The sequence below is a fragment of the Petromyzon marinus genome, chromosome 7, assembly GCF_048934315.1.
Source record: "Petromyzon marinus isolate PM22_M1 ecotype Great Lakes invasive population chromosome 7, UKy_Petmar_22M1.pri1.0, whole genome shotgun sequence".
NCBI lineage: Eukaryota > Metazoa > Chordata > Hyperoartia > Petromyzontiformes > Petromyzontidae > Petromyzon > Petromyzon marinus.
Window position 1 is genome coordinate 11,356,300 of NC_133673.1, and position 22,064 is coordinate 11,378,363.

Consider the following 22,064-nt stretch of genomic DNA (forward strand, 5'->3'; position numbering starts at 1 on the left):
AAACTTGGTATAGGTATGTCATACTGATGACAATACTATATTCTATCATTAGAAATATTTTTTTAACGGTCTTTTTAACGGCTCAAATTGTCCACGCTCAACTCACGTTGGCTGTAAATCAACAGTCCCCTTACGTTGTGGGAAGTTTCGGGGCCACTTCCTGGAATTGTAGAGTTCTGCCATTACTCGTATGGTACATTTCATTTAAAAAAAGTATTTTTTAAATATTTTCTCATTGCCTTTCCAAACAGCTGCCAGATTGGGAATCTACAGTCCAGTTGGACTCAATTTATGAACAGCAAAGATTAGGGTACATGGGGAAGAGGGAGTAAAGGAAGCATTTGAATGACACACCTGTGACTGGTGTGATGAGCACTGTCTCCTGCAAATCTAACCCTCAGGCTTTGGCATCAGACCTAAGAGGGCCAATCCAATACATTTGTGAAAGCAATTACTGTATTTGATACGTATTAAAGTCTTCCAATATAAGCTGGCAGTTGTTGAACACTGAATCGTCGATATTAAATTACACTGCCAATTGGACAAACCTGTCGATTCATGTGGACTAAACAGATTGGGGTACGTGAACCACTCCTGGCAGGAGCAAACGGGAAAGTTGCAATGGCTTGGCACTTGAAGACTGGAGGGATTTTCCTGCAGGTCCCAGTCAAAAGGATGATTGGTTGGTCAAAGACGAGCTGGATGATGAACAAAGTGTCTTGGACAGGAACATCAGTGGCAGACATGCAGATGGAAAAAACATTGACACCTCCATGATTAAGTGACTGATGGTGATAATTACAACAAATGTTTCAAGGAGCAGTGATGTGCTCTCAAATACCAATCGTTATTGGTTAAATTGCAAAAGCTTAACGTGTCCAAATCTACTACCCATTTTACCCTTCGATAAATATACAACAGTGGATGTTTGCAATGCAAAATAACAGCTCCACCTCAATGCAACAACCCCAGTTATGAAAACAAAATGGAAGTCACATCATTCCAGTTGCAAAGTTTTTGTATTTCAAACTAAACAGCTTAAATTAAACGAAGCACTCTTGACAATTTCACAACACACAAAAGGAATAGGCAGACGGCAAAATTTCTTGCAAGACAAAAAAAATAAAAAAATCGCAAAGTTACAGCAGACGTGTTTTTTTAAACAGGTACCGATTCCTACATGGACGAAAACGTAGTTTTGAATAAGTTACATGTTGTACAATTTTGTTCATGTATAAAACTAAGCTGGCAGATGTGTACTTGTTACTGTTACATTCAATAAAGCTTATAACTGTTCAAGGGGTTATGGGTACACGGCATTTGCGTTATAGCAAATGACTACACAAGGTTCACATTTGCATTGCTTAGAATTAAATAATGGGGTGGAGGGGGGGAAATTGTCTTTTGATTTCGCTTTAGGAAATTAGGTAAATGTATTTTACACAGATTACTGCAAAGGTATAGCTTAAAGTACACATGGCTTAAATCAGTCTCAAATTTGATTGACTTGTTTTACGAGAACAGCAATGGGCTGCGGGATTTCTCCGGCAGCACTTGTTGATTATACCTGGATGAACAAGACTTAAGTGACATCCATCTCTTGTAAACAAAACATGAAAATAACACTGCTTGAAAGCCTAAACAATAACATTATACGTGGATTAGCGTCGTCATACATTTGTAACATTCTGTAATGATTCACCTGTTTTTTTTAATATATACTGCAAGTTCCCCCTCTTTGTTTTGGTGAAGGAATTAAATTTGATCATCCTTTCCCAGCTGATGTGAGAGATCGATAACCAATACGTCACCTATACTTTTTTTGTATTCGTTAACAAAACACGCTGGAATGCCGACTTGCTAATTTCTGATTCTGGAACACACTGAGCCATAGAGCGTTGAGGCATGAAGTGTTTTTTTTTGGGAGTATGTTTACAGTGTCCTGACATCACTTCAGAAGTGCATTAACAAACCCCCCACGCCACCTCTAATTTCTTAAGTCTGTAATCCTTTGATTCATACATGACTTACCCTACACTGCAATTCATTACACTCACAACCACCACCCCACCCCCAAAGCCTGCTCCTGATTTGCAATTATAACCCTTCTCCCGTTCCCAGACGTCTGCAAGTTGCAGGGTGGGTGTCCCGTTCACCACAATCTCGGAACGCGCAAACGGTTAACGTTTAATTTCATTTAGAGAGGCCCGCCGCTGCTGTATTTAAAGACATTGTACTCGCCGCAGAGAACTGTAGCGGCAGGGCCACACTCTGATAGCTGGTACCAAACTGTGCCATACGCCCCTTCCGCATGGTCTTTTACTTCAGATTCTGAATCGGAATCAATTTCAGTTCAGAATCGATTCCGTTCCAATGACGTAAACGTATAATCGGAACAGAATCGGAACGGAAGCGTAAGAAAAAGCTTACGTAAACCTACGTCATCGGAAAGGAAAAGAGTTAAAGTGAGATGTTTCATTTTCGCAATATACAGTATAATGATTCGCGCACAATTGGTCAGGCAGCCCAGGGGGACCACACAGACCCCATCAGTTTCATTGAAAGACTGTGCATCTTCATCAGCCAGATGATCAAGCAAGCACATGGCAGGTGTGGATTTCTCACAGATCTAGCATAACACACCAATCTCTTTGTATCATAAATAAACTCAAGTCTTCTCCGAACTAAATAATGTGATGGGGAAGGTGGGCAGGTGGGCAGGCCCAACACAAATCGCAAATGCCAAGGTCTTCGTTTAATCAACCTTCATTCATTTTCAGCGTAAATGTAAAAAAAATTAGACGGGGAAAAAAATAATCTGTACACGTTTACCTGAATTCAAACTTTCTTTTAACCGAAAAACGGTTTTCTTAATTCTGGGAAATGAATGAAACGCTGTTCAGAGGATGCGGTTGCCGTCAGAGCTCCAGCCCCTTGGTGAGCGACGCCTCCAGGTTTATGTTGAACTCCTGGAGGCTCTGCAAGACGCGGATGAGCGAGTTGACGAGCGAGTGGTCGCGCAGCATAGCGCACTCCTCGTACAGCTGCATCGTTGCCGGGCTTGATACAATCAGGGGAAGCCACCGGTGCAGCTGGTGGTCCCTGAGTGCACACGCGCACAAAGACAAAGATCCCCCGTATAGCCTTAGCAGACTGTTGGGGCAAGTGCTGTTAGCGAGCACCTATGAAGGACTGCACAGCACACGAGGGGGTGGGTGGCCAGCGCCACGCCCAGCTGCCTTTATCTCCCTCGTGGCGATGTTTACACACCAAACCAGATACTCATTTGAGGCCGAGGCAACCTTAGGGGAGGCTCAGGAGCGATTCAGTTAATCGTCACTCGTGTTGATCGTGAGCGGGAATCGAACTCGGGTCGCTAGGTTCGTAGGGTAATGGGCTAAATAGTGCACGCACACACGCACATATACACACACATGCATTAGTCAAAGTAATAACGAATGCAAGCGAATGTACACGAGCGGATGCATAAATGCACTTTTTTTACATAATTATACAAGCAAAAAATAACTTGCGTGTGTAAGGATGAAAACCAAAAAATAAACGCAAGCCAAAATAGAGGTTTTTGGGTTAGATAGCATAACCCAAAAACCTCTTATGGATAATATTGGTTGCAAAAGCCTAGGTGTTCAACAAGAACATGTATACGCACAGATGTACAAATACACATCGGTGTCTGTAACAATGGCAAAGTCAACGCTTACTCGGTCCTGTTTTTGCATTACGGGCTATTCAAGTGTTGGCAAAGCTCTGCTTGCAGTCCCAGCCGCGTCACTACCTGGCCCCCAGGCAGATGAGTAGCTGAAACTTGTCGTCCTTGCCGATGTTGCGCCGCGAGGTGTTGATGGAGTTGACGACACGGCAGAAGCTGCTGCGGCTGTTGCGCACAGGCGTGGGTTCTTCCTGGATGCCGTCCCCATCCCCCAGGCTCTCCAGGTGAATGCACACCTTCTCTGTTGGCGACAACACCACCAGGCGTCCGATCGAAACTAAACTATATATTTTTTACAATTTTATTTTACCAGGCAAGGCCCACTGAGCTGTAGAGCTCTTTTTCAGGAGGGACCTGGCCACAAATGACAGGCCCATGACGTGGCTTATCACGTGGAAATGTTAAAGCAGCCAAAGTCTGAAAGCGTGCTTCTAAATGTGGAGGGAAAAACCGGAGGATCCGGAGAAAAATCCACGCGACCACGGGGAGAGAGAGAGAGACACGCAAACTAACATATACAGCAGGCATCGTTAGGGTCGGGATCGAACCCACTACCTTCTGTATACCAGGCAAGGTAGTTAACATCTCGCCAGCGACAACGCTGTACGGTGTAGCAGCATTGACAAAGTCGTATGGTGTAGCAGTGGCATAGCAGGGTTGGCATGGACCCTAACAGGAGGCCTCATTAAACTGTCAAAATTCCTGCCCTCACCCTTCTTCATAACCCATCTCTCTATCCTTGGGTTTATTCTATAATGATAATCATTTACGTTTCTCTGTTAATTCACTGCTGGATGTAGGCAAATGGAACATATTTTTACCAAGCTGGTCAGTGTGGGATGGAGAATGAGCCCCTCCGTGTGTAATTATTGCCTGCGCACTCGATAACTATGCCCGAGTAAAAAAAACTGAACAAAGATGACGCTAGTTGTAATTACTGGCGAAACGTCGTACACTCAGTTTGTAAATGTTGTGGCTTGTTTCTCCAACACACCGGTGTGCTGTACTAGTGACGAATTGGCATTTTCTGTTTACGTGACAACCCTTACTAACCCAAAAATCCCTCTATTATGGAGGATTCAATATTGTTGATGCTATTTTAATAAAGATAGCTTTTAAATGAGCAGCTTCATTTAGATTACTATATATTTTATTTCCCAAATGACTGGGTGGATCGGTAGTTAGTGAGGTCATTTCTGAATGCAATGTCAACTGGTTAAAAATGTAATCTCGGGCTCGTGATAAATATGCTCACGCGAAATTATTCCAAGAACAATGCCTGCTCACGCGTGGGGGTAGACAGACGGATGCTGTCGCACCACTCCGACAGGATCATAGTTTAAGCACTGGAATTACGGCCAAAGCTGAACAATTCCTCAAAAATGCTGCCAGTGTTTGTTTTTTCCCCCCAGAATGCTTTACTTACCCAGGAGGTCCCAGAGAAAAACGGTTCTCTGGAAGAGACGAGAAGACTTGAAGCCGTGGTGAAAAACCTGCTCAAGGGCAGAGACCAGGCCTCCTTCCCCACACAGCAGTGGAGTGAGACTGCCCCTCTGAGAGTGGAGCACACACAGACAGACGTACATCACCGAGACATTCACTCTTTCACTCGGGGGCCAACTTATAGATTTTGTGGCCCTGGAAATATCCACCACTGGGGGCTCCCAGACATATTACTGAAGCAGGTTATTTTCTCATGGAGTGATTTAGTATAGATGTCCCTTTTCCCCCCTCATTTTATATTTGCTCACCTCTCTCTCTGGCTTGTGGAAGTGTTTTACGAGGCTGTTAACTGCTTCTCCAACAGCCTCCTGTATTTGGCCTGTGTCCAACTCTGTTGGTGGAATATTTGAAACTATTGAGACGTAAAAACAAACGAACAAAAAATACTCGTACACATTGCAAACACGGAATATACATGCTGTGTTAATTAAATTAAATTATTCCATTCGTGCCGTATTCTCCTGGATTACAAGGGACACCCCCCCCCCAGCACTGTTTTTTAACGCACAAGTTGGGAGTGCGTCTTACAAGCCGCCCAAGTGTTTGTGCCTGTGACCAGATTTGTAGAACTTCATGTACACTGGGCACAAGTTTGGGATGCATCGTACTTTGTAGAGTGTCCTAAAATCCAGAGAATATGGTAAAGATCAATGAAAAATAAATGGAAGTCGTCACATACATGGGGGTGATGCATTTTTTTTAGTATCAGTGACATTTATGTATGCGCTATTTATAGTTAAAATCGAAGTTAAGACATAAATATACAAACGACTCACAATTTTGTTTTACGTAACAGTGCAGTATATATAAAGCTGTCAGACTCATTATTGCGTTATGTTTACACTATATTAAGCCCAGATATAACAATTTATTTCATCACAGTTAGGCAGCTAAATATAGCGCTTCAAACTAATGATCATTTGACGAGAATATTTTTAAAAACCCAGCTTACTCTTGAAATAAAATATTGGTAGTCTCAATGGATTATTCATCATAATTCTCAACAGCCATTGTCTATCCACTGCTGGATGAAGGCCTCTCTATGCCGTTACAATCCCTCATGGTCCTGGGGATTCCACAATCCATCTCACTGCTGCATCTGGCACCGTTTACACTACTCCATCACCACAGCAATCACCCCCTCTGAGGTATACTCCTTTGGCTGCCATTCCTTTCCTAGTCTCGTCCATCGGCCACCACACGCTCTAGCGCGATGTGTGCTGACAAAAGCCCGCTTATTTTTTTAAAGGGATCTAAAACGAATTTCATCAACTTCTCTCCTCCAATAAAAAAAATGAGCATGAAACGCACTGAATTTGTTTGCGATGCCCATCTTCCTGCTCGGCATGGGCAGGGGGTTCTGAGGAGAGGTTGCGCGATTGTTTCGTGTGATGTCCTCTGCCGAACCGTCCACCGTCACCAGCTCCCCGACCAGTATCCTCTCCAAGCTGCCGTCATCCACACCACGGCCAAGCCACCGGCCGCATGGGAACCTACCGGCACGCACAGCAGAGGGGCGCCGCAGTGGCGAAATGTTAACTTCCTCGCCTGGTATGTAGGAGGTCGTGGGTTTGTATCCCAGATCAACTCAAAACCACATTCTTTGTTCTCCCCGTGGTCATGTAGATTCTTCTTCCGGGTCCTCGGGTTTTTCCCTCCGCATTTATAATTAACACGCGTTTAAAGTATTTATTCGGCTGCTAGAAATGTCCACATGATAAGCCACTTCGTTGAGCTATCATTTGTGGCCAGGTCGCTTCTGAAAAAGAGCTGCATAGCTCAGTGGACCTGACCTGGTAAGATAAAAAATAGTTTAGTTTCGCTCTGAATTCTCCACAACTCCCCCCCCCCCGCTGCCGAGATACTAAAAACACGAACCCCACTTCAGGGTCAGTGGTTCGAATGTGGGTTTGGGTTGAATCGTAAACCTGGCTTTCTGACCTGTACGTGTGGCTGGTGATCTCGTTCCGTACAAGGACGCAGTCCACCAACCACTTTGCCATGAGCCCGGCATTGTCGTGACCGATTTGCAGGGTCGTCAGCTTCCCCAGATTCGGGCACTGTGAAGCATCAACGTTGACAGCAATTTGAAGGAAATTATAGAATTGAAAGTAATGAAAAGCATTCTGCTGTTTCACATTAATAACGATGGAAATTATTTTTTCAACGAGAGCATGGGTGTAACAATTCCTCACACGCAGCCCCCAACCCTGGTGATCCAATGATCCATTGCAATTCAGGGCCAGTTAGATTGATGAAAATCAAGAATTTTGCGTATTGTTAAGATTTTTTTTCAATCTCATTTGTACATTTTTGCTTACTTCAGTAGCCCAAACGTAACACTTGCTTAGCATTTGCAAAAAAACTTAAAACGTTAATTCGTATGAGTGCGATTCAATGCACGTATTGTGAGTTACGATAATTGAGATTTTTCGATTGATGCATTGTTACACCCTTCCATGAAATCATCACGACGTCTTCAGACTCGGTGAAAGTTTCCATTAACGACCGTTTGGCATGAGGAAGTAAACAAAAGTATCCACACAAACAATCAGGTAACACTTTAATCTTTGATACAGATTAAATAACCCATCACAGTACTACAAAAACACCTGGCCATCTTGAATTCTGCACGGGGTCCAATATGACTTTTGGCAATTTTTTAAAAGGCAAAGTACCTACCAATGTGAAATTATTTACATAAATGGTGCCTTTTGATACACAACAGCATATATATACTACCTATTTAACACACCAACCTTATTCTAGTGGTATGAAAAGAAAAAAAATACTCGCACTTATTTTTTTCCTCTGTCTTCTGTCGATCTCAAAGGTCATTCCCCTGAAAAAGGTCATTTACCTCAAATGTCATCTCCAGCACGTTTTTCGGCACAGGAATTACCCCCGTCTCTTCCTGTTCCCCAGATACACAGATCCACGGGTTGGCCGTGGTGAGGGAGCCTCCCAGTTTCTTGCTGGGCACGATGAGCACGCGGTACGGCATCACTGCAAAGCACACGAGTGCAGGATGGTGGGGGCGGGGGGCGGTAGGCACACGGGGAGGTTACGAGGCATCGCCATCATTTGCCAACGTGAAATACTGATTCAGAATCTTTATTTAGACTTGGAGGAATCCGGATGAGCTGCGAAGCTCTTTTTTCACGGATGTGCAGTATGTGGGCGGGTCAGCGAGTTGCAACAGCAAACGATACAAAAAAAACGATAGGAGTGCAAAAAATAAAAGGTAAGCAGGTCACTAAATATAAATAAATAAAACATACTTCCACGTACGTGAAATATTTCCTTTGTAACTTGCAGGCTGTTTGTCAATCAATCCACTGCTGGATGAAGACTTCCCCACACTGTCAGTTGTGGGGTTCATGATAACGTTGTTTGGGCTTGATCAAGTAAATGTAAATGTGTCATAAACCCACCTCCACTCGACACAGCCAATTAGTAAAGGTTTGTCACGTTCTCAAAACGTGCACATTTGTTTCTACTTTAGCACAACGGTTGTGTGTTAAGAGAGCAAACCCACAACATTTACAGTTTGGAGGTGGGTTTACAACACATTTACATTTAAGCTATCTACCCCAAAAAAACATTATCATGAATAAATATTGGTCGCAAAAGCCTACGTGTTAAGTCGTGGGGTTGTTTGACCTCTACTTCACCGTGCTAAACAATGCGGGTTTGTGAAGGTGGCCCAGGACCGGTTCACATATCACTCGTGACTGATGTTAGCTGTGGTTGAGAATTGAACTCAGGTGGCTGGGATTCATAGCGCAGCTCGTGATCGCCTGCGAAACCACTCGACCTTCGTTTCCTTTTGAATAAACATGCATGTGAAATGGGCGAATGATTGAACGTTTTTTGGGCCAAATTGAAAATACTCTAGAGGAGCACATTGTCAGACGGCAGTCCATTTGAAATACAGCCGTCAAGAGTTATTTGCTGTATGGAGGTAAGCTTGTGCAGTTATCGTCCTACAATGACTATCCTAATTAGTTTAAAAGTAAGCACGCCTGTGGCTTACCGATGGTGCTGAAGGCATTGGTGAAGCAGAAATACTCGACGGTGGTGAAGGACAAAAGGTGATACAAGAACTGCTCCTTTTCGTCGTCGCACCGAAGGAAGGCATAGCGCTTGTAGAGTTTCCTGCGGGAAACACAGACAGATGTCAAGGACTGGATCAATGGACAGAACAACGACGATAATCACTTTTAATCTGCTCGTTCATTTCTCCTGTCCATTCCGTGCCCAAAGGACTTCGCCGTGCCATCGACGTCGCTGAAGGTCAGGAAAATCAAGGGCAATTTTAAAGTATCCTGCAACACCCGCTCCAGTCTCGCAGTACAAAATCGCATATCCAACCATCATAAATCCACAAGGACCAATTAACCGGCCACACCCAGTGCAATATTTGTGCGTGCTTGAAGTAATTTTCTATTAGATGTTCACACATCCGACCTTTTATGCACGCAGTAATGTATTCTTAATCTTGCGTACATTCACTTACTGTTAAAAGCATCACAAAGCATTTCACTATATTTAGAGCAGTTTACGCCTTCCAATTGACCAGTAACGTATTTGGATGTGGTGCAACTGTCGTTTTATATCGATGTTCAGGTAACCGGCCTTTCCATCAAATCCGCCTACACCTCAGTCCCCAGCGAGTGTCGGACGTGCGATACTGTTCTGTGTTTGACTCGGCCTGCCAGACTGACCATTTTCATCTCATCCATTGTACGTTCAAGCACCACGATCGCATGTCGCAACGCTTCTCTCCTTCTGCTTCACGCTGCTTGACTCCGCAATTCCCTCCCATCGTCTCTCTTTCCCGAGCTCTTGTATGATATTGCTCAATTCAAGAAATCGTGTAAACTCTGATCTCCTGCAACTTTGACGGTGCCGCTTACGCTCCTGGCCCGCCTGGAAATTTGGGCCTTTGGGACTGTGCGCATGGCGGCGGTGTAATAAGGAAAAGCCACGAAAAACAAAATTCTGTTTTATTTGGGTACGACTGCGCGCGTGCGTGTGTCTTCATCTCCAGTTGTTGCTTTGCGTCGCACTCCTCGCACCCAGTTCCGTAGACAACAAAGGCAAACGACACTCCTATTTCCCCGTGTGCCTTCGCGATCTACAGAGGCTGCGCAGGAGGAGGGCGGGGGACTTCAGCAACAGACAGTGACGACGTCAAATGCGCAGCCGCACCCAAATGAAGCCGATTTTTTTTTAACTCGAGGTTGTTGGAAAACACAAATCCCGAAGACAATTACACGTTGCCGTTTGGGGAGAAGGCAAATTCAAACTCATACTTGGTGAGCTCCTGGTCGGACAGCAGCTGCTTCAGGTGCCTCGCGAGTTGCTTCTTCTCCATGGCGAGCCGCACCCAGGCCCTCGCTCTCCCCACGTCAGTGTGGATCTCGCCCATATTCTGAATGTGCCTGCAGGGGGTGTGTTTCAAGTTCGGTCATTTGTTCGTGCTGGTCACGTGACAAGGGACAAATCCACGAGGTCATCGTCGTCGTTATCATCACCACCACTGTAAGGTAGGGTCTCTCGTAGATCAAATTCCAAATGTATGTATGTAGAACTTCTTTCAGACCGTACGTAGCCAACCGTGCGTATCGGAGATGTAGGGGAAGGACAACAAACTTAACACCAAAAACAGGTAGAAAGAAATGAGTTTTCAATTCACAATACTTGCTTAATTCATTAACATAGCAAAAGGTAAACGCACAGGCCTGAAATTGCTTGTTCACATCACTGTAGGCGGAAAGGCCTCCACTGCAGGAAGCTCTAGGGAGCCCTTATAGATGGTATTTTGCCTCCTCTTCCACGATGGTCATGTCTTGGAAGAGGTGGGAGTACCCACACTTTACACCACCGCGTGCCACCTGCTGATCGACTAACAACAGTGTAACAATTTACACTGCTGGGTGGACCCTCGGCGGTGGGATTTAAGAAACTTGCTGAATGTTTCAAATGCCACGTTGGGAGACCGAATCGAACTGGCGATCTCTAGATTGCAGGTCCAATGTGCTGCTAACCATTACACCGAGGCAGAAACCCAAGGTAAGGGCTTGTAAATCAATTTCTAAATACACAATACTGACTCGAAAGATTAACTTCAGTTAGCACATTAAGATAAAGCTAATAAACGCGCATAGCGTGTTGTAGTTGTACAACTGCGTGAAAATGTGCAGATAACACTATGCCCTTCACCTCATGTCTTGCGTCAACGATACTTTTAGCTGAGGCATAATCGGAGAGGCATCGGATTTTCTTCTTTCATGCCCAGGAACCAATCCTGCGGCAGATTAAACAGCAAATCACTTGAGGATCAAACAACAACACTGATGACAACAGCTGCAGCTGCAGTGTCACAGCAGCAGGCACATGTAAAAATAGAACATTTCCCAACAGGAGCGAGAAGTGCGCTCACCAGAGCCGGTTGAGCCAAGCTCAGGATTGCTCTCCAATTTCTCTTCCTTCTCTTGAAAGCGCAGGAGATGAGCCCATAGAGCAGACTTCCCCTGTTCAAATCGAGCAGCCGTACACACAAAATTGTCAATGATGTTTAATTATCACCATGACTATTAGCCCTTTATCCTGTTACCGTGAATATTATTCTTGTATATGCATGATTTGTACAGCCATGTTGTCCATTTCACCACTGGGTGAGGAGGGCCACCCCCACGCCATGCAGATGCGTGGAGATTGTTTTGACTATACTTCACCACATTAGCCAATGTGGGTTGGTGGAGAAACAAATTGTCTTTCAGAATACGGAAGATTACTTCAACTTCAATTAGTGAAAAAATGTGACATTTTGAATCAAGTAAGCCGAGTTATTTCTCTTACTTTTTTAATACAATGGCTAACTCTGTATTTATTTCTGATTCTTTCACATGGCGATATAAATGGGTGCACCACACAGTTGATAAACAATTTGCGTGTGGTGGGGTTTGGCTGCTCCCACCTCTCTGACAACATTCCACCAGCATGGAAGAGTAGGCCAGATACCCTCTAATAGGGGCCACAAAGAGTTCCCTCTAGTGGAAACTCTCCTGTCGACAGTGGCATGAGCAAGCAAATGAAGGGCCGCGCCTTTACTCTCTCACCCAGTGTTCTTCACTAATTTTCAGAGGTGGGGGGGGGGCACTTTTGCCGATAAGACATCATCAGTGTGAGGGCCACCACATATTTGAAACCATTGGGGTTTGACAGCAGCACGATGGGGCGTTTTCACATTTGTGTATTGTCGGGTGCCACACGTTAGGGGCCGCACTAAATGCCACCGAGGGCTCGCCAGTGACCCGCGGGCCCTGCAACGAAGAATGCTGCCCTAACCTCAATCGTTTCCAACGATTACCTGTTTAACCTGCAGGCCATGACTCCAAATCCTCTCCAGCAGATCACAGAGGCTGGCAAGCAGCGTGTTCTCCTCCAGGCCAGTGATGTTCACTTCCCCGTGGCCCAGCTCCACCGCCTCGTGGCCCAGCTTCTCCACCAGCATCCGCTTGGTCTGCACAGGGACGTCGCAGGAGCACAGCCGTTGGGCGTTGAAACATTGTTGACAACCGACTCCCGTGCGAACGCCATCGTCCGTGAGGGCTGGTTGGCTGTTGGGGTGAATTGATCCGTGCCCTTATTCCCTCATTAAGTTGTTGCGTTTAGGTTTATGGAAACGTGTTAAGTGGCCTCCCAGGGATACCTTAACGTGTGAATGCCGTTTTCTAATGTTTCTGTAACAGTATCTAGTGGCGGATTGCTCATTCGCCCAGCAAAGCACGAAATGTGAGAACAACGTTCTCTTAATTAGAATCCTATATATATTTATACTGGGGGTAAAGCAGTGGTGCAGTTGTCATCGTACTACACTGTGAACCTTGCAAACAGAGTTCATTTTTCGAGCAACGACTGACATCGGCAGTGAGTGATATTTGAACTGGGTCTGGGCACCGACTTCACAAACCCGTATTGACCAGCGTAGTGAAGTATGGCTAAACAACATGACATGGCGTAGGGGAGGACTTCACCAGTAGATTGACAAAATAATGTAAACTATTAATTTATACTTATGCGAAGTAACATGGACATATAAAGCAATACATTTTTTGCTTTAATATTGCAGAAAATGCTTCTCAAGATTAATCAACGAGTCTGACTTTCCATGGATAAATGGTTGGGTTTCAAAGGCCTGGCTCTCAACAGCGGGGTATTTTAACACACAGCACAGACACTCTTAAAAGCAAAGTCTGGCTCAGGCTGAGACTTCCAAGTAGCAGACTGCACAATTTACCCGGTCGAACACTGACCCCCCCCCCCCTTGAGGAAGCCGTAATGGGGAGCTGCGTACCTTGAGACGGCACTCTCTCAGCAGCCCCTCCACAAACTTCCAGTTGGTCTGCGCGATGACGGAGGGCGACAACTCGGAGAGCTTGGGCTGACGAACGCTCTTCCCCAGACTCCGTGCCTCCTGGATGTAGCGCTGACAGACGTGTCACCCCGTGCGTCAGCCAGGGGGGGCTTACTCATAGAAAAACTCAAGGCTGCGTTTTTGAAATGCTTTTAAGTGTAGGGTTTTGCGCACATTTCTATGTTACGTTTAAAGATTACTTTACGTTACGCTTTTTTAGATAATTTAATGCTCGTCAAACTTAGTGACTGTATCCAACGGTGTTTCTCAAAATTGTTCGGGTTGGCGACGCTTTTTTGGAAGTAAAACAAAACATGTGATGCCTATTGCATGAATAAATACATAATAACTTCTCAATATGAGTTAACCCAGAAGTATACTGCCATACTGATGTGAACATTTATTATAAATAAGCCAATACCATATCTATTCTACAAACGTTTTGACAACTGTTCTGTACATAACATCTCACAATTAGACAGTGTAAATATTTTTCCACCGAGTATCTAGCCATGACTATTTTGTTTTTACTATTATTTCACAAGGCAAGGCCCACAGAGCTATATAACTATTTTAATAGAACCAACCTGGCCAAAAATTATAGCTCAAGGAAGTGGCTTATCACGTGGAAATTAAAAGCAGCCAAATACCCTAAATGCATGTTTATAAATGTAGAGGGAAAAACCGGAGGACCCGGAGAAAACCTCACGCAACCACGGGAGAACATGCCAACTCCAAATATATAGGCATCGGGGTTGGGATCGGGAAAACTTGACCTCATGTATACCAGGCGAGGTAGTTAACATCTCGCCACCGCAGCGCCCATCAACACGCGACACCCAACACATTCATAACAAATGCTCACAACCTACCAGCGAGAACTCTGAGCGGGATTTTTGTGGAGGGCGAACCAGAGTCCCGTCGGGCCTCTCCCACTCCTCCCACTGCCACTGGGTGTCTAGTCTGTCTACCTGTTCCCATTCCAAGCACGCCAGGGCATCCTCTAGGCAAGCCCTAAGGCGCTCCAGTCGCTTTTTTTTGTAGTTCGTAGGAGGTCACACGGGCAGCATGCAAGCACGTGCAAGCAGAAAACAAACGGAGAGATGAAGAGAGCACGCAGCATAGAATGAAGCAAAGGGCAAACTGAACACTTTTCAAGAAAGCAAAAATAGTTAACGAGTGAACGCATGCTGCGATACGTGGTATGTACACACGAATAAAAGGGATAAAGTGGAAATTGCAGGAAGAAATCAAGTTGGATGTTTTAAAGATGAAACATGTAAAAAATAAATTTTAGCATGCAAGGAAAAGGATGGCTTTTGCAGAGAAGCATTTGTAGTCTCTACGAAGTTTAAATTACCGAACCTTTCGCCATAAATGTCAGCATAAAAGTATATTTTCTAGCAAATGGGAGGTACCACCTCAAGGGACTCCCACCACAGTCTAGACTCTCTTCAATGGATTGATAAAATTTAAGCAAAAACCACGTTTGTAGTTTTTTAAAAAAATTTATACAATAAAGTAGAGGCTGGATTTCAGCACATCCCTTGGGTGCAAGGCCAGGTGTACATATTATTGTAGTGTATGTATGTTGAATGCATGTTGAACTTCTTTCGCACCGTACGTATCCAACTGTGCTAATCCGAGGCGTGGGGTTAGGACAACAAATTAAACAAAATAGGTAAAGTATGCTTGTATAAAAAATTATCCTGCATATCCCCCTGCACCAGTGCATGGTGTTGCTCATATTATAACGGTGCGTATATATATAAAAGGTGTGCTTAAATCAAACTATTACTATATTACCGTAATCCAAAATATCACTGCAGCAACCCCAATTAAAATAAAGGCCTCGCAGGTTTCTGCATATCCCCCTGCACCAGTGCATGGTGTTGCTCATATTATAACGGTGCGTATATATATAAAAGGTGTGCTTAAATCAAACTATTACTATATTACCGTAATCCAAAATATCACTGCAGCAACCCCAATTAAAATAAAGGCCTCGCAGGTTTCTGGGTCTCACCTCCCTCTGGTCGTTGTCGAGCTGCAGGTGTTCCGAGTGCTGCCTCAGCCTGTCCCGCCTCCTCCACTGGGCCGAAGAGCTTCTCTTCGATGATCTGCACAGGGAAGATCAGGAGCTCCTCGAATAAAACGGTGACTACATCGCACATCCGATTAGCACGGTTGGCTACGTACAGTGCGAAAGAAGACCAACATACAAATTGACAAAAAAACACCCAAGCATTTGAACCGAAGCCAAACATAGGCGTACTTCTCGCTGGTGGGTCCGGTAGCGAGCACCTCCGCTTGCAAACGTGGGAAAAAGCCCTGCTCGTATTTGCCCTGTCCGATCTTCATGTCCAGGAGGTGTGGGTGGACAGCCGTGTGGTCAATCTTTGAAAGTCGCTGCTCCAAAGCTTGCTCTGGAATTACGGAGAGGCAGACGTGCAAACAGGGCAATTGTCACTCGGCACATCAGTGTACGTTGCCTGCTGTGATGGATGGATCCGAAACGGACACCGACAGAAAAAAAGGAACAAAAAACGAAAAAGTTCAGAAAGAAGCGTCGGGGGCAGGCATTTTTTTTACTTTCCCAGCAAATTACATGCAAATAAAATTTCGTAAAATTTAGGGGAACGGAGAAAAAAAAAAACACCGAAACAATCAAACACAGAATAAAGAAACAATAGAAACAAGGCGGAAAAAGGTGACAACAATCAATCAAAGTCCAAAGTGAACGCTGACGACAATTTCGCAGAATATTCTTGCGGGACGTGGCGTGGTGGCGAGTAAATATCGACACGCTCGCTTGCTCTCCCCAGACACTCGTCCTCACCTGCCTCCCGCGTGCTGGTGCACTTCTGGTAGGTGGACGTGCGGAGCAGTGGCGCCCGCACGCCGTACACGCGCATCTTCTCCACGCGCGCGTCAAACGCTCGCAGCAGCGGCTCTTTCTCCTCCCACTGCGCCAGGATCTTGCTGTCGATGAACGTCGCGAACATCTGCGTCTCGATGAAGCTCGACAGGAAGGGCAGGTAGGGCTCCGGCTGATCCGACAGGAAAGAAGCCTGCGACCGGAAGATAAAGCGGGCGGGCGCGTAATTTTTACGTCAAATGTTTAATGAACGAATGCGCAGAGTGATACGGAGTTGTGACCAATGTAACTAATTTAAGTTTGGGGATGTAAAAAAAAAATGTGCTCGCATGAAAGTAACAAGCGGAATGAGTGAAAACCGGCATTTAGTTCTTTGTAACATTATACAAGTTCAAAACATTACATTCTACTATTAAAAGCGATTTTGTAATTCCCTATCAAGAAACGATCCCATAAATGCCAATCTGAAGTTACCGAGTAAATATTTTATAGAATCGTCGTAGTAAGGAGTATTTGGAAATTCTCAATATTTTACTTAATTTATCACGATTTAACATGGAGATATACACTCAATAACACAAAATGTATTTTCTTAAGGATCCGGTTTCGTTTACACAATGAAAGAGATTACACCGTGGGACCCCTAAGATAATAAAAATGCAATCACAGTAAGTGAACAAAAAAAACTGCTAAAATTAAAATCGTAACATTACAACAATGTCACCCTCGTCGCACTGGGTGTGCCGACTTGGCTCAACAGGATGGTGAACGTGGATCTACGCTCGTCTTTATGGCCCTATGCGGCCCGCTCAATGACGCTGCACACACCTTGTCGAAGTTCTGCATGTTTTCTCTGCTTGTGATCCACGCCTCCATGTCCTGCGTGGGCTGGATGACGAAGGCCTCGTAGTCGGCGAACAGCTGCGTGAACTGGTTGGCGAAGACCTCCCGCACGTGAATGTTCAACTTCTGGTCGAGAAGCTCTTGGTTTGCCTCCGAACCGTCGAAGCCTTCCCCTGTCCCCCCACACACCCCGAAGTATCGGTCAACAATAGCACGGCGACACACACGACGCATAGCTCTCCGATGTTGTCTTCGGGTTGTTGCTGTCCGCCATTTCGGCACGATGTCCGATGTTTCGCCCCGCACTTATAGGGGAGCCTCTTCAGGAAGCGAATTTCCGTTCGGACATCACACCGAACAGCACACGGGCACGATCCGAAACCCCAATGTATAACTATAGAGCACAACCGAGAAAACACACACAATAGCATAACACAGATGCTTCAAAAAGCATTTTTGAAAAATATAGAAATGTATGTATGGTTTAACTTCACTGTGGGACAAATAACTGGGCATTTGCATTAATCTGTCAAGATGTTATCAGGTTTTTTTTAAAGAGAGACAATAAATTCCTTTTAACCACACACTGCTTTATGTATTTTGAGGTAGGTATATGGTGTCTCCAGCCGAGTTCATGAAAAACATTTGTAAAGCCTCACTGCTCATGTGCTAAAGTACTCTCAGAGGGCACAAGGGCCTTGCCAACAAAATAGACGTGTTCAACAATATGCTCAGTGTCGCGTACGGTAATGAAATCAACTACACCCGGTTACTTCTTGAAAGTGGAAATACAGTGGCATTGCACAGTTACCTCGACCTTCCAAGCGGTTTTCACTTCCTTGACGCTTCAGCGAGTAAGAAATGTCAAAATTCAACCCAGTCCTCTTCGCTATCGCCTGCACGCGCGCCAGCGTTTCGTTTCCCTGCAGGAAAATGGAAACGATGAGCACAGAAGGCACGCACACAAGTGGCTCGTGCGGTTATCATTTAAACGCACATAGAGAGTGGCCAAACAGCGGTCACTCGCAATTGGGGTTTTAACACCAAAGTTTGTATTTAATCAAAGTTTGAAAAATGTATCGTGTAACTCGTCATGGGACCATTAATTTTAGTTCAGCGAACATGACCCTTCGGTAAATTGAATTAAAGCAGAGATGGAAGGGGCTTTGCTCTATTGTAAAATAAACGTGGACGGCCCTTGGTCAATCTAATGTTGGATGAAGACCTCCCCCATGCCGTATCGGCCATGGGGGTTGTTCTAACATACTTCACCACGCCAGTCAGTGCCGGCTGGCAAAGGGGGGGGGGGTGGGGACCAAGGCGGGTTCAGATATCGCTCACTACTGATGCTGGCCATGGGGAAGGTCGCCAGGTTCATAGCGCAGTGTGCGAACAAAACACTTGCCACCGCCCCACCCTACCCTTTCGCACGGTTGATATATTCATTATTTCCATCACTCACTGATGATAGCATGCCTCCCATGCAGGACATCTCGATCTGCATGCTGAGGGACTGTGTGTTGTCTTGGTGTGGTCTGCGACTGTTTTTGTTTACTGCCTTGCCCAAGATTGCATTTCCTGCAGTCACGAAAGCTTCAAATCAAGATTGCATTTGTTGTTGGTAAATCAGCAGGAATTGATGTACTTAGCAATTTGTACTCGTATATTTCGTTTATTTATATTTATTGACTTGATTAGCATCCCTATACTTTGCACTCTCATCGGTTTTTGTATTGTTTGTTGCTTTAACTTTCTGACCCGCCTCGACTGGACATGTGTGAAAAAGAGCTTCATAGCTCATCGGATTCTTCCAGTATAAGTAAAGATCCTGATGACTCTGAAATTCTGCTTTGACAAACAAACAACAAAATAAGAAACAACGCAAACCTTCAGCAGTTCCTCCATCCCGCGTGGGTTGGGCACCACGTTTCCGTTCCGCCGGTCCTCGCTCGTAAGATGGTTCTGGTTGCCAAGCGCCGGCAGCGTGCCCAGGCGGTTCCCCAACGCAGGAGGGGAGGTCGTAGTCTGGCCAAACAGCGACAGGCTGCGTAGGTGAGCGGCGCTGTCGCTGCAGTGCAGACTCCCCTCGGGCGGAACGCCGAAGCGTAGCAGCACCTCGGAAAGCTCCTGGACAAACTCGAGCTTGTTGGGGAACTGGGGCAGCTCCTCGGGCAGCTCCAGGCTGCGGTTGTCAACGTCGACCAGGCACAAGCTCGCCTGCGCACGCACGGCACAATGCGACAGCGCGTTAGGCCCGGGGGACCCACGATGCTATTTTGGCCCAAGCGACACTGGAATCTGCTGTCCCATACGGACCGTGCCGCTGTTGTTTCATTGGGCACTGAACAAAGGTGGCACTGTTTTATCCGACAGTGTTTTAGCATACGTGCATGTTTTAACCTAGCTCGCAACTGTGACATTGTACTATTCGATGCTTGCGCTGAAAAAGCGTGTAGATAAAATGTCCATTCTGTGGATGATGACGATAATCGGAGGATGTGAAATCCAATTCTAGTTCGTGGCCCTGGCACTGGAAAAGTTCCCAATCAAGCTCCTAACCAACTGGGCGCTTCTAACTTGAAAAGACAATAGATTCGAAACAAAGCTGCTCTCAGCAAATATCAGTGAGTAATTTCCTTACTGATCGAGTGGGCAAGCCATAGAGCAGGGCCCAGCGCTATTTGTTCCAGATACTCTGTGTGGCAGGTCCGCAGGACGGTATTGGAGAAGAGAAACCTCATTCACAGCGATAAGATTGTGCTTTACTATGATCGTAGCAACAAATGTCTAAAAAAATATTCCAGCCATGTTGATGAAAGGTGGGAGGTTATGAACGCTGCAGTCCAACAACCAACACAACACAGCCAAGTGAGCGAGCCAGGCTGTCATATAGTTGGCGAGCCGCACTGCAATACACACAAAACAAAGACCAGCCCATAACCTTTTCAGGCCGTTGGGGCAAAGTGCTGTTAGTGAGCACCTATGAAGGCAAATATATTGGGTTCCGTACACAAGACAAAAATCCCCCGTATAGCCTGTTAGTGAGCACCTATGAAGGCCGGCATCGTACACGAGGGAGCGGGTGGCCAGCACCACGTCCGACAGCCTTTGTCTCCCAAGTGGTGATGTTTACACACCACACCAAGTACTCATTTGAGGCCGAGTCGACTTAGGGGATGCCCAGGACCGGTTCAGACAATCATCACTGGTGTCGGTGGCCATGAGCAGACATCGAACGTGGATCGCCGGGTTCGTAGCGTAGCACGCCAACTGCTGCACTAGCACTCCCACCACGATACGTACGATCACACGCGCTCACACGCCAAGCACCTCTTGAGGTAGCTCCAGCCCATTGCGGCCCATTTCACCATCGATCTGCAGCCCCATGAGGTACGGTACGGGAGCGTCGAGGAAGTGCAGAAGCGATGCCGGCAGGATGGGCACGTACACGTGCTGCCAGCTGAATGGGAAGAGCAGCACCATGATGCCCTCTGCCACCACCATCAGACGCTGGTAGTCTGCCCACAGGGAAAGAGCACATTTGCCCCGGTACATCAAACACAAAAAGAATCTGCAAAAGCCGCACGAACATATTTTTAGCTGTCGAGCCAATGGCCTCAGGCTGTATGTCTACTGACCCAAGACACCATGCTCCTTCCCAGCCAATGAGAAACCTCATCAGTTTGGAAGGGGGTAACAAACAAAACAAGCTGCTGTGCTTATGTATGTGCTCTGGGGAGGTTGACGGGTTCTTTTTTAGGATCGCTTTTCATGATGGCCTGAGACCTAAATACATCGTCCCTTTGTGTGCATTTTTTTAACATGTCTTAGCGCTGCACACTTCCAGGAAGAGTTGTTGCTTAGGGAATTAAGTGTTTTAAAAGCCTGGAGTAAGACAACTGTGCTCTGAGCATTACGCCGCATACAAGTCACTACTGCACCATGCGTCTCAATCCAGCTCATATATCCACATGCTCCACGTGCATTTCAAAATTAACTTTGAAACTCAAAAAGAGTATTGTAATGGCGGGGTTAAACTACTGGCAGGGACTCTTGGCATCGTTGTACTACGGGGGTTGTTTTTTTTTTGTTCATTATAAAAGAGACCACAAAAAGAACTGACAGAAAGTATTTCAAGTGGAGTAAAACTTAAACGGAACGGGCAAATACGAAGGCGATATAAAAACTAAGTGGCCCATAAAGGAAACCCTATAGAGAGGCAGCTAATTACATTCATAATAGCGCCTGACAATTACAGATGCAAATCACTTTTTTTTAAACGATAAACTTTAGACGGATTCATTATTCCCTGTTGCCATCTATCAGCAGGTAGCCCTCATATTTGCACTATAAATTGGCAGCCAGAATAGGTATTAACATTTTCACATAAACCGGCATCTGTTCCGTGGCATAAATAATATCTGGCAACTGTTAACGCAGGCTCCTTGCCTTTATTACGTATATCTTCAAGGATGCCTGCTCAGTGTGATATTATCCATTGAAATATACCGTACTGCGCTCCTGGCAAGTTACATTAACATTACCAAGGATTAACTTTATTTTGAACGAAATGGCCTAATTTCTGCCAAAATGCTCATTAGTAGTTGCAATATTAACACCGTTAGGTATAATTTCTTTCATGTTAAACCCTGTAGGTGTTAACAGCATATCATCGAATTTCTAGA

At 45.4% G+C, this 22,064-nt stretch overlaps 1 protein-coding gene across 5 annotated transcripts in view; it reads right to left on the reverse strand.

Moving 5' to 3' along the window:
- Positions 1-1,000: 1,000 nt before the first annotated feature.
- Positions 1,001-22,064, reverse strand: part of LOC116939969 (DENN domain-containing protein 5B-like) — a 54,292-nt gene continuing 33,228 nt past the window's right edge. For 2 of the 5 annotated variants that reach the window (XM_032949086.2, XM_032949082.2), the window contains 20 exons: positions 20,710-20,897; positions 19,267-19,596; positions 18,191-18,302; positions 17,365-17,552; positions 16,498-16,729; positions 15,934-16,084; positions 15,685-15,778; positions 13,599-13,730; positions 12,612-12,764; positions 11,682-11,772; positions 11,462-11,546; positions 10,552-10,680; positions 9,270-9,391; positions 8,094-8,239; positions 7,175-7,293; positions 6,545-6,726; positions 5,482-5,585; positions 5,157-5,283; positions 3,797-3,971; positions 1,001-3,102 (listed from right to left, as the gene is read on the reverse strand). In XM_032949086.2, coding sequence (XP_032804977.1) covers positions 2,919-3,102; positions 3,797-3,971; positions 5,157-5,283; positions 5,482-5,585; positions 6,545-6,726; positions 7,175-7,293; positions 8,094-8,239; positions 9,270-9,391; positions 10,552-10,680; positions 11,462-11,546; positions 11,682-11,772; positions 12,612-12,764; positions 13,599-13,730; positions 15,685-15,778; positions 15,934-16,084; positions 16,498-16,729; positions 17,365-17,552; positions 18,191-18,302; positions 19,267-19,596; positions 20,710-20,897 — 3,044 coding nt within the window. In that variant the 3' untranslated portion in view covers positions 1,001-2,918. The remainder of the gene's footprint in view (positions 3,103-3,796; positions 3,972-5,156; positions 5,284-5,481; positions 5,586-6,544; positions 6,727-7,174; positions 7,294-8,093; positions 8,240-9,269; positions 9,392-10,551; positions 10,681-11,461; positions 11,547-11,681; positions 11,773-12,611; positions 12,765-13,598; positions 13,731-15,684; positions 15,779-15,933; positions 16,085-16,497; positions 16,730-17,364; positions 17,553-18,190; positions 18,303-19,266; positions 19,597-20,709; positions 20,898-22,064) is intronic. The other 3 variants (XM_032949087.2, XM_032949084.2, XM_032949083.2) reach the window with 2 other exon arrangements.